The sequence below is a fragment of the Microcaecilia unicolor genome, chromosome 6 (assembly GCF_901765095.1).
Source record: "Microcaecilia unicolor chromosome 6, aMicUni1.1, whole genome shotgun sequence".
NCBI classification, from domain to species: domain Eukaryota; kingdom Metazoa; phylum Chordata; class Amphibia; order Gymnophiona; family Siphonopidae; genus Microcaecilia; species Microcaecilia unicolor.
In genome coordinates, this window is record NC_044036.1 from 45,545,305 (window position 1) to 45,563,858 (window position 18,554).

At 45.6% G+C, this 18,554-nt stretch overlaps 1 protein-coding gene across 1 annotated transcript in view; it reads right to left on the minus strand.

Moving 5' to 3' along the window:
• The window catches only part of WLS (Wnt ligand secretion mediator), a 98,358-nt gene that overhangs the window by 20,519 nt on the left and 59,285 nt on the right, over positions 1-18,554 (minus strand). The window contains exons 6-8 of the mRNA XM_030205751.1: positions 15,803-15,971; positions 13,575-13,672; positions 10,554-10,617 (exon numbers count right to left, since the gene is read on the minus strand). Of these exons, the coding sequence (XP_030061611.1) occupies positions 10,554-10,617; positions 13,575-13,672; positions 15,803-15,971 (331 nt within the window). The remainder of the gene's footprint in view (positions 1-10,553; positions 10,618-13,574; positions 13,673-15,802; positions 15,972-18,554) is intronic.

An 18,554-nucleotide genomic window follows, 5' to 3' on the forward strand; every position in this document is an offset into this window, starting at 1 on the left:
ATACACCTGCACAAGGCTGGAATGGGCTACAAAACCATCAGTAAGACGCTGGGCGAGAAGGAGACAACTGTTGGTGCCATAGTAAGAAAATGGAAGAAGTACAAAATGACTGTCAATCGACAAAGATCTGGGGCTCCACGCAAAATCTCACCTCGTGGGGTATCCTTGATCATGAGGAAGGTTAGAAATCAGCCTACAACTACAAGGGGGGAACTTGTCAATGATCTCAAGGCAGCTGGGACCACTGTCACCACGAAAACCATTGGTAACACATTACGACATAACGGATTGCAATCCTGCAGTGCCCGCAAGGTCCCCCTGCTCCGGAAGGCACATGTGACGGCCCGTCTGAAGTTTGCCAGTGAACACCTGGATGATGCCGAGAGTGATTGGGAGAAGGTGCTGTGGTCAGATGAGACAAAAATTGAGCTCTTTGGCATGAACTCAACTCGCCGTGTTTGGAGGAAGAGAAATGCTGCCTATGACCTAAAGAACACCGTCCCCACTGTCAAGCATGGAGGTGGAAATGTTATGTTTTGGGGGTGTTTCTCTGCTAAGGGCACAGGACTACTTCACCGCATCAATGGGAGAATGGATGGGGCCATGTACCGTACAATTCTGAGTGACAACCTCCTTCCCTCCGCCAGGGCCTTAAAAATGGGTCGTGGCTGGGTCTTCCAGCACGACAATGACCCAAAACATACAGCCAAGGCAACAAAGGAGTGGCTCAGGAAGAAGCACATTAGGGTCATGGAGTGGCCTAGCCAGTCACCAGACCTTAATCCCATTGAAAACTTATGGAGGGAGCTGAAGTTGCGAGTTGCCAAGCGACAGCCCAGAACTCTTAATGATTTAGAGATGATCTGCAAAGAGGAGTGGACCAAAATTCCTCCTGACATGTGTGCAAACCTCATCATCAACTACAGAAAACGTCTGACCGCTGTGCTTGCCAACAAGGGTTTTGCCACCAAGTATTAGGTCTTGTTTGCCAGAGGGATTAAATACTTATTTCCCTCTGCAGAATGCAAATAAATTCATATACTTTCCACAATGTAATTTTCCGGATTTAATTTGTGATGTGCTATCTCTCACTGTTACCAATAACCTACCCTTCAATTATGGGCTGCTCATGTCTTTGTCAGTGGGCAAACTTACAAAATCAGCAAGGGATCAAATACTTATTTCCCCCACTGTATATACAAGTACTTATTTTGTACCTGGGGCAATGGAGGGTTAAGTGACTTGCCCACGGTCACAAGGAGTTGCAGTGGGAATTGAACCCAGTTCCCTAGGATCAAAGTCCACTGCACTAACCACTAGGCTACTCCTCTACACAAAAAGGTGCCTTAAATGAACAGATGACCACTGGAAGGAATCAGGGGTGATCCCCTCCAATACCTCCCCCCCCAGTGGTTGCTGAAGCGAATGCTACATACCTGTAGAAGGTATTCTCCGAGGACAGCAGGCTGATTGTTCTCACTGATGGGTGACGTCCACGGCAGCCCCTCCAATCGGAAACTTCACTAGCAAAGTCCTTTGCTAGCCCTCGCGCGCACCGCGCATGCGTCTTCCCGCCCGAAACCGGCTCGAGCCGGCCAGTCCAGTATGTAGCAAGACAATACACTTCAAGGGAAGACACAACTCCAAAGGGGAGGCGGGCGGGTTTGTGAGAACAATCAGCCTGCTGTCCTCGGAGAATACCTTCTACAGGTATGTAGCATTCGCTTTCTCCGAGGACAAGCAGGCTGCTTGTTCTCACTGATGGGGTATCCCTAGCCCCCAGGCTCACTCAAAACAACAACATTGGTCAATTGGGCCTCGCAACGGCGAGGACATAACTGAGATTGACCTAAAAAATTTACCAACTAACTGAGAGTGTAGCCTGGAACAGAACAAACAGGGCCCTCGGGGGGTGGAGTTGGATCCTAAAGCCCAAACAGGTTCTGAAGAACTGACTGCCCGAACCGACTGTCACGTCGGGTATCCTGCTGCAGGCAGTAATGAGATGTGAATGTGTGGACAGATGACCACGTCGCAGCTTTGCAAATTTCCTCCATGGTGGCTGACTTCAAGTGGGCTACCGACGCTGCCATGGCTCTAACATTATGAGCCGTGACATGACCCTCAAGAGCCAGCCCAGCCTGGGCGTAAGTGAAGGAAATGCAATCTGCTAGCCAATTGGATATGGTGCGTTTCCCTACAGCCACTCCCCTCTTGTTGGGATCAAAAGAAACAAACAATTGGGCGGACTGTCTGTGGGGCTGTGTCCGCTCCAGATAGAAGGCCAATGCTCTCTTGCAGTCCAATGTGTGCAGCTGACGTTCAGCAGGGCAGGAATGAGGACGGGGAAAGAATGTTGGCAAGACAATTGACTGGTTCAGATGGAACTCCGACACGACCTTTGGCAGAAACTTAGGGTGAGTGCGGAGGACTACTCTGTTGTGATGAAATTTGGTGTAAGGGGCCTGGGCTACCAGGGCCTGAAGCTCACTGACTCTACGAGCCGAGGTAACTGCCACCAAGAAAATGACCTTCCAGGTCAAGTACTTCGGATGGCAGGAATTCAGTGGCTCGAAAGGAGGTTTCATCAGCTGGGTGAGAACGACATTGAGATCCCATGACACTGTAGGAGGCTTGACAGGGGGCTTTGACAAAAGCAAACCTCTCATGAAGCGAACAACTAAAGGCTGTCCTGAGATCGGCTTACCTTCCACTTGGTAATGGTATGCACTGATTGCACTAAGGTGAACCCTTACGGAGTTGGTCTTCAGACCAGACTCAGACAAGTGGAGAAGATATTCAAGCAGGGTCTGTGTAGGACAAGAGCGAGGATCTAGGGCCTTGCTGTCACACCAGACGGCAAACCTCCTCCAATGAAAGAAGTAACTTCTCTTAGTGGAGTCTTTCCTGGAAGCAAGCAAGATGCGGGAGACACCCTCTGGCAGACCCAAAGAGGCAAAGTCTACGCCCTCAACATCCAGGCCGTGAGAGCCAGGGACTGGAGGTTGGGATGCAGAAGAGCCCCTTCGTCCTGCGTGATGAGGGTCGGAAAACACTCCAATCTCCACGGTTCTTCGGAGGATAACTCCAGAAGAAGAGGGAACCAGATCTGACGCGGCCAAAAGGGAGCAATCAGAATCATGGTGCCTCGGTCTTGCTTGAGTTTCAACAAAGTCTTCCCCACCAGAGGAATGGGAGGATAAGCATACAGCAGACCTTCCCCCCAATCCAGGAGGAAGGCATCCGACGCCAGTCTGCCGTGGGCCTGAAGCCTGGAACAGAACTGAGGGACCTTGTGGTTCACTTGAGATGCGAAGAGATCCACCAGGGGGGTGCCCCACGCCTGGAAGATCTGTCGCACCACACGGGAATTGAGCGACCACTCGTGAGGTTGCATAATCCTGCTCAACCTGTCGGCCAGACTGTTGTTTACGCCTGCCAGATATGTGGCTTGGAGCACCATGCCTTGACGGCGAGCCCAGAGCCACATGCTGACGGCTTCCTGACACAGGGGGCGAGATCCGGTGCCCCCCTGCTTGTTGACATAGTACATGGCAACCTGATTGTCTGTCTGAATTTGGATAATTTGGTGGGACAGCCGATCTCTGAAAGCCTTCAGAGCGTTCCAGATCGCTCGCAACTCCAGAAGATTGATCTGTAGATCGCTTTCTTGGAGGGACCACCTTCCTTGGGTGTGAAGCCCATCGACATGAGCTCCCCATCCCAGGAGAGACGCATCCGTGGTCAGCACTTTTTGAGGCTGAGGAATTTGGAAGGGACGTCCCAGAGTCAAATTGGAGCAAATCGTCCACCAATACAGGGATTCGAGAAAACTCGTGGACAGGTGGATCACGTCCTCTAGACCCCCGGCGGCCTGATACCACTGGGAGGCTAGGGTCCATTGAGCAGATCTCATGTGAAGGCGGGCCATGGGAGTCACATGAACTGTGGAAGCCATGTGGCCCAGCAATCTCAACATCTGCCGAGCTGTGATCTGCTGGGACGCTCGCACCCGCGAGACGAGGGACAACAAGTTGTTGGCCCTCGCCTCTGGGAGATAGGCGCGAGCCGTCCGAGAATCCAGCAGGGCTCCGATGAATTCGAGTTTCTGCACTGGGAGAAGATGGGACTTTGGGTAATTTATCACAAACCCCAGTAGCTCCAGGAGGCGAATAGTCATCTGCATGGACTGCAGGGCTCCTGCCTCGGATGTGTTCTTCACCAGCCAATCGTCGAGATATGGGAACACGTGCACCCCCAGCCTGCGAAGCGCCGCTGCTACCACAGCTAGGCACTTTGTGAACACCCTGGGCGCAGAGGCGAGCCCAAAGGGTAGCACACAGTACTGGAAGTGGCGTGCGCCCAGCTGAAATCGCAGATACTGTCTGTGAGCTGGCAGTATCGGGATGTGTGTGTAGGCATCCTTCAAGTCCAGAGAGCATAGCCAATCGTTTTGCTGAATCATGGGGAGAAGGGTGCCCAGGGAAAGCATCCTGAACTTTTCTTTTACGAGATATTTGTTCAGGGCCCTTAGGTCTAGGATGGGACGCATCCCCCTGTTTTCTTTTCCACAAGGAAGTACCTGGAATAGAACCCCAGCCCTTCTTGCCCGGATGGCACGGGCTCGACCGCATTGGCGCTGAGAAGGGCGGAGAGTTCCTCTGCAAGTACCTGCTTGTGCTGGAAGCTGTAGGACTGAGCTCCCGGTGGACAATTTGGAGGTTGTGAGGCCAAATTGAGGGTGTATCCTTGCCGGACTATTTGGAGAACCCACTGATCGGAGGTTATGAGAGGCCACCTTTGGTGAAAAGCTTTCAACCTCCCTCCGACAGGCAGGTCGCCCGGCACTGACACTTGGATGTCGGCTATGCTCTGCTGGAGCCAGTCAAAAGCTCGCCCCTTGCTTTTGCTGGGGAGCCGCGGGGCCTTGCTGATTCGCACGCTGCTGACGAGAGCGAGCGCGCTGGGGCTTAGCCTGGGCCGCAGGCTGTCGGGAAGGAGGATTGTACCTACGCTTGCCAGAAGTATAGGGAACAGTCTTCCTTCCCCCGAAAAATCGTCTACCTGTAGAGGTAGAAGCTGAAGGCTGCCGGCGGGCGAACTTGTCGAATGCGGTGTCCCGCTGGTGGAGAGACTCTACCACCTGCTCGACTTTTTCGCCAAAAATGTTATCCGCACGGCAAGGCGAGTCCGCAATCCGCTGCTGGATTCTATTCTCCAGGTCGGCGGCACGCAGCCATGAGAGCCTGCGCATCACCACACCTTGAGCAGCGGCCCTGGACGCAACATCAAAAGTGTCATAAACTCCTCTGGCCAGGAATTTTCTGCACGCCTTCAGCTGCCTGACCACCTCCTGAAAAGGCTTGGCTTGCTCAGGGGGAAGAGCATCAACCAAGCCCGCCAACTGCCGCACATTATTCCGCATGTGTATGCTCGTGTAGAGCTGGTAAGACTGGATCTTGGACACGAGCATAGAGGAATGGTAGGCCTTCCTCCCAAAGGAGTCTAAGGTTCTAGCGTCCTTGCCCGGGGGCGCCGAAGCATGTTCCCTAGAACTCTTAGCCTTCTTTAGGGCCAAATCCACAACTCCAGAGTCATGAGGCAACTGAGTGCGCATCAGCTCTGGGTCACCATGGATCCGGTACTGGGACTCGATCTTCTTGGGAATGTGGGGATTAGTTAATGGCTTGGTCCAGTTCGCAAGCAATGTCTTCTTCAGGACATGGTGCAAGGGAACAGTGGACGCTTCCTTAGGTGGAGAAGGATAGTCCAGGAGCTCAAACATTTCAGCCCTGGGCTCGTCCTCCACAACCACCGGGAAGGGGATGGCCGTAGACATCTCCCGGACAAAGGAGGCAAAAGACAGACTCTCGGGAGGAGAAAGCTGTCTCTCAGGAGAGGGAGTGGGATCAGACGGAAGACCCTCAGACTCCTCGTCAGAGAAATATCTGGGATCTTCCTCTTCCTCCCACGAGGCCTCACCCTCGGTGTCAGACACAAGTTCACGGACCTGTGTCTGCAACCTCGCCCTGCTCGACTCCGTGGAACCCCGTCCACGATGGGGGCGTCGAGAGGTAGACTCCCTCGCCCGCATCGGCGAAGCTCCCTCCGCCGACGTAGTCGGGGAGCCTTCCTGGGAGGTGGCCGCGGTCGGTACCGCACGCGGTACCGACGTCGGGGACCTCAACCTGGGCGATGGGCCAGCCGGCGCCACGCTCGACGGTACCGGTGGCGCAAGCACCGCCGGTACCGGAGGGGTAGGGCGCAACAGCTCTCCCAGAATCTCTGGGAGAACGGCCCGGAGGCTCTCGTTTAGAGCGGCTGCAGAGAAAGGCTGAGAGGTCGATGCAGGCGTCGACGTCAGTACCTGTTCCGGGCGTGGAGGCTGTTCCGGGCTGTCCAGAGCGGAGCGCATCGACACCTCCTGAACAGAGGGTGAGCGGTCCTCTCGGTGCCGATGCCTGCTGGGTGCCGAATCCCTCGGCGACCCAGAGCTCTCGGTGCCGACACGGGGAGGAGACCGGTGTCGATGCTTCTTCGATTTCTTCCGAAGCATGTCACCCGGAGCTCCCCGGCACCGACGAGGAGGACGTCGAATCCATCCGTCGCTTCCTCGGGGCCGAGACTGAAGAAGGTCGATCTCGGGGGGGCTGTACCGCAGGAGCCCTCAGGGTAGGCGGAGACCCACCCGAGGGCTCACCGCCACCAGCAGGGGAATGGACAGCCCTCACCTGCACTCCACCCGATGCACCACCGTCCGACGACATCAGCAGACGAGGTCCTGGTACCACCGACGTCGATGCAGCTATCCGATGTCTCGGCGCCGATGCAGAGGCCCGATGCCTCGATGCACTCGATGCAGGGGCGGCCGAGGAAGGAGGTCTGGACGCTGACGACGTCGATGCACTCGAAGATCCCGGTGCCGATGCCGACGAAGAGCCCGAGAACAACACGTTCCACTGGGCTAGTCTCGCTACCTGAGTCCGCCTTTGAAGCAGGGAACACAGACTGCAGTTCTGAGGGCGGTGCTCGGCCCCCAGACACTGAAGACACGACGAGTGTCGATCAGTGAGCGAGATAACCCGGGCGCACTGGGTGCACTTCTTGAAGCCGCTGGAAGGCTTCGATGTCATGGGCGGAAAAATCACGCCGGCGAAATCAAAAGCCGAAATGGCGAAATTTGAAGCACCAAATTTAGAGGGAGAAAAAATCTCGACCGAGGCCGAAAAGAGGCCTACCCCGACGACGAAAGAAAACTTACCGGGGCAAAAAAGCTGGAAGTACGGGGAGGATTTACACGAAACCCGGCGGGGGGTTTCCGGAGCACTTCCCGACTAGGACAAAGCTTTCCCGAAGGAAAAAAACACGTTCAAAACAAATTGGACGCGCGAGGTCGACTTTCCGGGGCTCGACACGGCGAAAACACGACCGTACCGAGTGCGGACAAAAGAAGACTGGCCGGCTCGAGCCGGTTTCGGGCGGGAAGACGGCCGCGCATGCGCGGTGCGCGCGGGCGCGCGAGGGCTAGCAAAGGACTTTGCTAGTGAAGTTTCCGATTGGAGGGGCTGCCGTGGACGTCACCCATCAGTGAGAACAAGCAGCCTGCTTGTCCTCGGAGAATCCCCCTTTCACCCCCCAAAAATGTGAATAAAAATGACTTACCAGCCTCTATGACAGCTGCAGATATTAAAGTCAGGTCTATTAGAGCAGTATGCAGGTCCTTGGAGTAATGTAGTGGTCGGTGAAGTACACAGTGGGGGACCCAGGTCCCTATCTTCCTCTGTCACATTTGTGGTGGAAACTGTGACCCCTCCCAAGGTCACCAAAACGCTACTGCATCCATACTGTATATAGGTGCCTCCTTCACCCATAAAGGCTATTGTAGAGGTGTACAGTGGGGGACCGTGGGTTTTGGAGGGCTCAGGACAAGATAAGGGAGCAAAGGTGAGATGTGTACCTGGGAGCATTTATGTGAAGTCCACAGAAGTGCCCCCCAAGGTTCCCCATTGCTCTCCGGGGATGTCTGGGGGACCAGTCTACTAAAAATGCTGGCTCCTCCTACATCCCAATGGCATGAATCTACCTTTTGTACCTATTCGTTTTTTTTTCCTAAAATGGAACATTTAAAAAAAAAAAAAAAAAAAAAAAATGATCTTCTTTCCTATTCGGATTTTGGATGTTTTGTGCAAAACGTCCAAAATTGGAATTAGACGTCCTATAAAAAATGTCCCTCCAAGTGTTTGGGGGTGGGGGGTGGTTTTGTTTGTTTGTGTGTGTGGGGGGGGGGGGGGGGGGGGGGGGGGGGGGGGAGGGTTATTGGGGAAACAAACGTTTAGAGGTTTTTCTGAATCTCTTTTGTTGGCCTGATCCAGGTATTGTATTCTTGGCATATGACTTATTTTGCCTGTTTAGCAGTTTTCTGTGGCATTTTCTGTACTACTGTTCTTTGTTGCTTGGATTTTAAGAAAGACCTCTCGAAATTAAACAACCCCCCCCCCGCCTCCCCCACCCCCCCCCAAAAAAAAGAACTGTTAATATTACAGTATAACTAAAATTTCAGAATCTATGTAAAACCTTAAACAGGGAAACCATGTAGCACGATTCATAGAACAGTTTCCAAACTCCTTTGCATGTGCGGTGTGCATGCATGCGTATGTGTATCGTCTCTACATGTCTGGACTGGGAGCAGGAGCGGTAAGGAGTGAGGCAGTTTCAATGGAGAGGTACCAAAAATATTCTGTTTAACCACAGGGTGCTATTGTACAATTATAACAGTCATTGCAATACTTCATTCCACCATTAGATGGCTGTGTGCACAGCAACCAATAAGAGACCAATATGGTTCAGTGACTAGGTTTCACAGTAAAATTTATAACAGCTAACAGGGGGGTATTAGCTACATGGTGGAGAAAACGTGTGGATTATAACTCAAAATTATTTTGTATGTGCGCGTGCACATGTGTGTTTCCAACATTAGGTAGGTTGGAAAGAATTTTTAAAAATAGTATGAGATTATATAAATACCATGCAAAAAAGACCCAAATTAAATACCACCAATAAAAAAAAGACAACCAATAAAATGGGCTGAATTTCAAATGAAATCTATATGGCTATTAGCAACACAGGGTTTCCATTCATTTATATATGCGGACGACATGTCCGTCCATACCCCTTTTGGAAAGGATGAGTGAAATCATGATCAAAATCAAAACAAGAATTAACATTCTAGAGTCCTGGGCTTTTAAACTAAAGTTAAACAAAGAAAAAAAAATGCAGTTGCTAGTGATCACCTTCTCCTTACTGTAAAAAGACCCAGTCCAAAACTGAAATAGAAGGAATCAAATATCCCATTATAGACCATAGAGGTGTCATCACTGATCAGCACCTTACCTTCGAAAATCAGGCTGCGATGGTGTCATCCAGAATGTTCCAGATACTGTGGAAACTAAGAAGATTAAGAAATTACTTCCCAAGGGAAGTGTTCAGAATGCTGGTACAGTCGATGGTCCCGACTCACATGGATTACTGCAACGGCATCAACACTGGCTGCAAGGACCAAATTCTGAAAAAACTACAGTCAGCACAAAATCACAATTCCACCATGCTGGGCCACTACTACAAACACTGCATTGGCTCCCGATCAAAGCACAAATTGCGTTTAAGCTATGCACAATGGTGTATAGGATCATCTTTGAAACAGCCCCCGCAAACATGATCAACCTCCCCCTCAGAAAAGCTAATAAAGAGGTACGGAACTATTTGACTCCCCATTACCCGAAATACCAGAAAATAATATAATAAACTGATATATTCAGAAGAATTTGAACATTAGTGCACGAAACTATAGAACTCGCTACCAAAAGAGCTAAGGGGCGTGACCCACTACTTGAGTTTTTGCAAACACCTACAAGCTTTTCTTCTTTAGAAAAGTTCACTACGTAGGACAACAATAAAGGATTATATTCAATATAGTGGAGGAGTGGCCTAGTGGTTAGAGCACCAGTCTTGCAATCCAGAGATGGCCGGTTCAAATCCCACTGCTGCTCCTTGTGATCTTGGGCAAGTCACTTTACCCTCCATTGCCTCAGGTACAAACTGATAGATTGTGAGCCCTCCTGGGACAGAGAAATATTCAGAGTACCTGAATGTAACTCACCTTGAGCTACTACTGAAAAAGGTGTGAGCAAAATCTAAATAAATAAAATATGTAACATGTTCATAACCTAGCACCCTCCTACTGTAAAATACCCTTACCTGAAATCCTCCTACTGCACAATCTGCATGTTTTGTAAACCATACCCATCTGATTAGGCCACAACCAACATATGTTGAAAAATAGTTGTAGCAGCATTTATATCACACAAACTAACTAACTAAAATGTGTTCCTTGCCAGCACTAAATCTGACTTTCAGTGAAAAGGGCTGTGGTACCTTCAGGCTCCAGGAGCATAGTACTTCCTGGAAAAAACGCCGCATGCCCTCAATTCGTTTCAAGAAAGAAAGCAAAGAGCTCAAAGAGCTTAGAAGTTCATAAAACTGGCTCTAGAGGATACGGCCAGCTCAGTGCCCACATCTGTTGCCCAGATGCTGTAAAATGGATTCTTCAGCTGAACACCTCTGCAAACAGAGAATCACAAAATTAGTGCGGAATAATTTATTATATTTTACAAAAAAATTTAGTGTGACACTCAAAACATTGTTTTCTCTTTAAAATTTCTTGCTACGATTGTTATTTCTTTTCATTCTATTTGACTGAGACAGCCTGCAATTTCCTGATCAAGAGATGTTATATTGAAATTGTTAAAAATACTGCATATAAAAAGAAAACAAAAACATTGGTATCTCTTAGTGGTGTACAGTACGTTACAACACAGCCCCGTCTCCTTCATTGTGGTTGGCTCAGGACATAAGCCAAGTGCCCCTAATTCTAAGTAATGAAAAGGTCTATGATGAAAACATGCATTTGAGGGTGTGACTTGGGTGGGTTCTCCTTAGGTGCTTCACTATTCTGCCCCTCCAGAGGGTTATACAATTTTATTTGGCTGCAATTATGGAACCACAGCCACAAAATGGTAGTGGTTGAAGATGGAACCCTTCAGAGAGGACTAAAAGAGAAAACTTTTCTGTACCATCTAGTTTCAGACACATTGCTAGTACACCAGTCCTCTCTAAGCTGATGGAATCATTAGTTGGGATGCAGCTCTCTCAATACATTGAGCAACATTCTTACCTCCCAGTTTGGCTTCAGGAGCAGCCATAGCACAGAATCGCTGATCCTTGTTCTGCTGTCTATGATTCATAAGGCTCAGAGTGTAGGCAAACAGTTAATATTACTACAATTTGATATATCTGGAGCTTTTGATTCAGTTGATTGTTTAAAGCTTCTTGAGAAACTTAGTAACTCTGATTCAGTGGTTCTGTGCTCAGCTGGTTTAGGGGTGTTTTAGTGAACTGGAGTTATTGCATTTTCAAGAATGGAGTTCATTCTAGACCCTGGAAACCTTTGTGTGGAGTCCCTCTGCGGTCACCACACTCTCCTTTGTTATTCAATTTATTTATGTCAGATCTTGCCAACATTTCTTTGTTCACATGCTTATGACATCTTTGTTCTGGCTCCTGTTTAGCCTGATCAACTGTGTGCTCTTCAGATTATTGAACAGTGTATATCTAGGATTAAGATTTGGGTTTATGGTCACCTTCGTAAGTTGAATGAAGACAACACAAACATTGTGGTTTAGTACTTTTTTGACTGATATTCCCAATATGGTTACTTTGTTTGACAGTGTGACCTTGAAGGTTGTCCAATAAGCCTTATGTGCTAGGGGTCTTTTTTGACTCTACGTTATCTTTTGACACACAAATCAATTTGTAGTCAAAAAAGCGTATTTTTTTTAAGGTAAGGCAGCTTAGATCTATACGTTTCAATTTTCATGAAAAGGATTTTGCTCTGGTTGTACAGGCTATGACTATCAGTTCTTGATAATTGCAAATCTATTTACCTTGGTCTACCTCGTAAATTGTTATCTAGATTACAATTACTCCAAAACACAGCTGCAAGGCTGATTTTTCGTCACACCAGGTATGAGTGTGCCTCCTTTGTTGAAATCTTGTCACTGGCTGCCTTTACATGTTAGAGTATTATTTAAAGTGTTATATGATCTCACTCCTCTATCTTTTACAACTGAAACATTCATTTTCTACTACCGAAAATGTACGTCATTCTTGAGACAGACGCGTGTTTTTTTTCTTTCCCCTAACTGGTTGAAGCATAGTAGGTATTGGAAGTTTTCTGTTGGCTCAGTCTCTATTTGGAATGCCCTGCCTTTGGAACTTAGGTTGGAAAGTTCTTATTCTTTTAGGAAAGTTGAAGACATTCAAGAAATCTTCTCTCTAGTACATATTTTTAATTTTTAGTGTGAAGTATTACACTGAATAGCTTAAAACGGAATGTATTGCTGTTTCTTTTATTTGTTGTAAAGCTGTAATATTGTACATTATGTATTTATCCTACTCTGTAAACAGACTAGGACCTTTTGCTTGGATTAACTGGTATATAAGATAAGAACCTCTATTAGCCACTAATCTTCCCTGGGAAGACCTGCGACTTGACCATAAATCTAAGAATGTATTACTGTACAATATACAGTATACGCCAATGTAAAGGTTAAATTTTAAGGAAAAGAAAAAACAAACAAACCAGAGGACAGGTCATAACTATAGCTTCCCCCCCCCTTTTGCCATGTGTTTCAAAAGGTTGAGGAGTCCTCCTTTATAATCTCTGTGACCATTTTAATTACTCTTCTACTCACTGTACATATGCCAGCATTACGCTGTCAAAAAGGAGTAATATAGCATGAATATGTTGCATCATATCTCAGGTTCCCCACCCCAAGAAGTTTTTAGCCTAAGCAGTCAGGTGTGAACATGGGCACGCAATATCTAATCAGTTTCAGCATGCCCCAGGAACCATCTCCAAAGATTAACATCTTGCTTACTTCTCAGAACTCCTGTGACTAATGGGAGGGGCCACAAACATGTCAAGCTCTGGTGCTGGGGAGAGAAACATATGACAGAGACTACTTTGCAAAGCATTTCCCCCTCCCAGGGTAGGCCATCAATTTAGACCACAGGAGCAGCACTTAAAACAAAAACAAAAGAAGCTGGTATAAAAACAAAAAGTTTTAATCCGGGGATGGATTCATCCAAAGTTTGCCGGGTTTGGGTTTTCCCTCAAGTTTACAACGGATCTGTGAAATAAAGCTGATGCTCACCAGCTACTTGGAGCTGGGTGGGGTTACCAGTGCACCTGGACAACAGCCTCTGTTTCATGGACAGATTCTACGACACAGGAAGGCTAATTTCACCGACTGATAAGCAGCCCAAACACCAGCTACTCTGTAAAATGGAGAAGGAAAGTACCTTCTTTAATTACAATTTTCCAGAAAGTACAGGGAGCAAAACCCACCTCTTGTGTACTTCAATGTCTTAAAATTATTGGGTTAAAGGTTAGCTAAAATCATAGGATAGCGCAAGTTGTCTCCAGTAGCCCTCTGGTACCGGCACCGTCCACTTACCGTTCACACATATCAAATATGAAGAGGCAACAGGAACCAAATGCAATTGGCCCAACTTGTTTCCAGTATCTTGAGAAATGATTTCTTTCAGATTGGTCCTATATCAAAAGGGAATTGAGAAAAGTGCATCATTTAATCCTGATAAAACTAGGCTTACACATCAAATGTTATAGTCCCATTGCTAGTATCTAGGCACAAATGGTTATATTTAAAAAAAACTTTATGCAATCCTATGTGAAAAGCCTCTATATGGTACAAAGGTCAAACACAAACGGGATAGAATAAGAAAAAACGTCAAAATGTAGATGTCAAGATAATGCACACTAAGCACGAATTCTATAATGGCAGTTCTACCCATCACTACTGTTATAGCAGAGTCATCAGTTTTGCGCCTAATGCCATGTCAAAGGTTGATGTATGTGCTTGCACCCGTTCACAGATAGGCACCTAACTTCAAATATTCTATAACATGTATGCTTAACTCCTAGTCACACCCCTGACCTATCCATACCCCTCCAAAAGTTGGGCATGATAGAATCTGCAAGTGCAACTTCTGGAATAGTGACTTAAGGGCAGCTGGGTGCACAACTAATTGGCTAACGCCAATTGCCAGCCAATTATTAAGTTGCACATGCAATTGACCTTATTCTGTAAATTGCATGCACAAGTTTATAGAATTAAGGGGGGATATCTTTATGCAAATTTCAGTGCATAATTATTTTTCATTTATTAATTTTAATAGACTCACAGTAAGTAAAACGACAATTTTGGCAGAAGTAAAAGTTTGTTAAAAGTACAAATGAAAGGGTGTACAACTTCTTTGAAAAAAAATAACAGTTTTCAAACATTTCCATTCTTGCTTGCAGAACTCTTCTAGCTTAGAAATATTCTTGGGTCTCCTTTCATACACTGCATGTTTGAGATCGTCTCACAGATTTTCAATAGTCAGGTCTGCAACTAATTGTGTAGTTGATTTTTAGGTTTCCGGATCATTGTCCTGTTGAACTAGTCAGCTTCATTTTGGATTTAAAATTCTTCACTGAACATGGGGCATTAGTTTACCGGATTATTTAGCTGAATCTATTCTTCCTTCCACCTGCACAATATCATCTGTGCCACTGGCTGCCACACAACTCCAAAGCATTACAGATCCAAACCCATGGTTAATGGTTGGCGAGGGAGTTTTTAGATGCTTCACCCATCTCCAAATGTACCTTGGGTACTTGGAGCTGAATAGTTCAATTTTCATTTCACTAGTCTAACGAACTTGTTCCAAATATTTTTTCAGCTTATCAGGATTCACTTCAGATGATGACTTCTGTGACGAGGTTGTAGAAAAGGTTTCCTTTTGACACTGTTGTATAAGGAGCATTGTACTCCAGTGTCAGCTAAGCTTTTCAGCAGGCTGACTGCAATAATCTGTGGATTCTGTTTTGTAGATCTGACCAATCTTGGGACAGTTTCACGAGTGATTTCTCTTGGTCTTTCCAATTTTCATTTCTTTACAATGTTTCTAACTGTTAAAACTGTTGGCTCAATTTTTTTTTACAGCTTTCCCCTGCATTGTAAGAGTTAATTATCTCTGTTTTTAAAATGCTTACATGAGCCCATAGTTGTTGAAAGTAGACAATTATAGATCACAAGCTGAGAGAAGGGTTAGAGTATTTGTTCAACTGTGGAATTGTTTTCACCTGTCAAAATTAAGGTTTAATGAGTCACTAAACCTTTTAAGTTGTTATTAAACCCCAAAAGTAATGAATCAATTGGCAGGGTAGTCAAAGTAAACTATTTCAAATCAGCAAATAAATAGTCATTACAATTTAAAACGTGCAGAAAAACGTGTTTGGGGTTTTCACCCTGTAGAAGTTTTGTCAGCTTCTGTTTAGTTAAGGTTTCCTAGAAACAATTTGACCTGGGGTGCCTAAACCTTTATACAAAACTATACACTTGACAGAGACATATAGAAATATCAAATCTTCAAACTTTGACTATTTGAACTGAAAACGTTGCTAAGTATGGCAGTGAATCAATCATGGATTTTGCTTTTAAGCATCTAAAGTTGGTGTTTCTTTTTTAAATCAAACACGTTATCAGTTGTGTGTGTGGACATGAACATACTCAGTCCAGACTAAAACAAAATAGAGACAGACCCTGGCCAAGGTTTTCCAATGATGTCTTGCTGCTATTAAGCCTACCGATATGGACATTTGTTTCCCTGGCAAACCTACCATCATGTGCTCGCCACAAAAGACAATCCAAAATGACAGAAGCATTGCATAGAAAATTCCCTGACGGATATCTCCAAACAGCAACATCCACGTCCAGTTAAATCCAATGGAAAACCATTCTACAGGAATATTAATGAAAGTCATAGAAATCCCAAGGGCAAAAATGATTCTGAGGAAGAAATCAAAAAAATGCATATAAATAAATCTACTTAAACTAATTCAATTTACCATGCCTAAAAACCTAGGCTAGAAAATACATATCTTTCTAAATATCTTATAGCAGCCCCCCTGGACCGGTACTCACCCTTACAACACTCTTCCATTAAGATCTAGTGGAAGCTGGGGACTATGTGTAATGTCTAGAGAGGGTTCAGTCTGGAATCTATACAAGACAGATTCACTTCTAGCACAAACTGAAATCTACAAATTACTTTCAATCCAGCCTCAGCTATTGCCATTTGAAGTAAGGGGCTACCAAATCAGTTATAACTACTCTGTCTATCCTAAATAAAACCCCGAAAATGTTCTCGCTTGTAGATCACGAGGAAAAGGAGCTCACAAGCTAAGGTAAGAATTGAACTCTGGTTGAAGAAATAATGCATGGAGATATAGCCAGGTCTAGTTATTAGTCAGATATTCGAGTATCACCATCTTGGAAGCTCAATTCTATCCCTATGTGCTTGACCCAACTTAAATCAAAATTACTCTGTAGGACTCGTTTATAATTTACTCATTAAAGTGACTCCTGTGCCTTAGCTGTAAGTCTTCAGTGTGCATCGGGTTATAAAGAGGTACTCCTGTGGTGTGCATTTACTAGGGATGTGTATTCATTTGAAGTTATATAGAAAATATCAATGACATTTTCCATATTACTTTGAAGGTGAAAGGGGATAAAATTTAGAAGTAATTTACGGAAACGCTTTTTTATGAAAAGGAGTTGTGCATGCATGGAATGACCTCCCAGTAAAGGTGGTGGAGACAAGGATTGTATCTGAATTCAAGAAAGAATGGGATAAGCACAAACGATCTCAAATGGAGAGGAATGGACAGAAGAGATTAGTAGAATATATGGTAGACTGGATTGGCCGTATAGTCTTTATCAGACATCATTTTCTTTGTTGCGGGCCTTATTTGGCCTAACCTACTGAAGAGGGCTTTAAACTAGAATCATTGGGGGTAGGGTGATCAAAGCCACCAGGTAAGTACAAGCCCTTAGCTAAATGAAGCATTAAATACCTCTACACAAATGGGGAAAAGGGGGCAATGTCTGGAAAGCAGTATATTCTAATGCCTGAAGTATGGGAAATTAAGATCTTGAGGCTGTGATGGATTGAATTTAGTGGCAATCATAAAGACATGGTTCACAGAGAACAATGACTGGGATATAATTAGACCAGGCTATAATCTGTTCAGGAAAGACAGGGTATTAAGGGAGGGGGAGTGGCATTATATTTTAAAGATAATATAAAGCCACACAATTGCAAGACCTACAGGAGAGGCACGGTGGGTCAATCTGGAAAAAGGGAATGGCAAATGTATTTATACTGGTGTGATATACAGGCTTCTTTCACAGACAGAAGAAATGGACAGAGATTTAACTGAAGACATTCAAAATATGGCTGTACCAATAGGTGACTTTAGTATGCCAGATGTTGATTGGGGTATCCCTATTGTGGGTCTTTTAGAAGTAGTGAGATCGTGGATTCTCTACAGGGGAAACTATTCCAGCAGTTGATAATGGAAGCCACATGGTAAGGGGTCATACTGGACTTAGTGCTTACTAATGGGGAGAGTGTTTCTGATGTTATAGTAGGTAATCATTTGGCATTCCAGTGTCACCAGATGGTGTCTTTTAATAGATGTGGAGAGAATTCATTCAAAAGTGAAGGCTCTAGATTAAAAAAAAAAAAAAAATTTTTTTCAGGTGGGGGATTACCTCAAGAAATTGTCTGGATGGAAACATCTGGAAGAAGTTGGAAAGCAGTAGGCAAAACTGAAAATAGCTATTGTAAGGGCAACAAATCTTTTTTGTAAGGAAAGCAAATAAAAGTAAGAGGAAAAGGAGGCCACTTTGGTTCTCAAAAGTAGTAGCTGAAAAGGTAACGAAAAAAAGAGGTTAGCTTTTATAAAACTACAAGAGAATGCAGAAAGAGGAAGACGTGACAATATCTGGAAAGCTATGAGAAGCAGGTAAAATAGTAAGGAATGCGAAGATGCAAATGAAAGAAAAAAATGGGTTAACAAAACATTTTTTTTACATACATTAGTGACAGAAGGATGTGCAAAAGTGACATTGTGAGACTCAAAGATGAAGGGGAAGAATATGTAGAGGCTTATAAAGATAAGGTGAAATTGCACAACAAATATTTATGTTCTGTGTTCACACCTGAAGGGCCGGGAGCAGGTCCGCAGAAGACGAACATAAATAGGAATGGAGGCATGGTAGTGTCTGAATGATTTTCTGTATACTGTGTTCATGAGGAACTGGCTAAACTGACCCTTTTCAATGCTTCTCTAGAGTTGGAAATGGTCACGGAGGTCTAGAGCGAGCAGTCCCTATCCAAAAAAGTGGAAGGAAGACGTTGGGAACTACAGGCTGATAAGCCTGACCTCTGTGGTAAGTAAATTAATGGAAATGCTTTTAAAAGAGAAAATAGTAAAGTTTTTGGAATCCAATGGATTACAGAACCCGAGGCAACATGGTTTCCTATTTAGGAGGTGGAAACTGGTACCGTGTTAACTCTGCATTAGG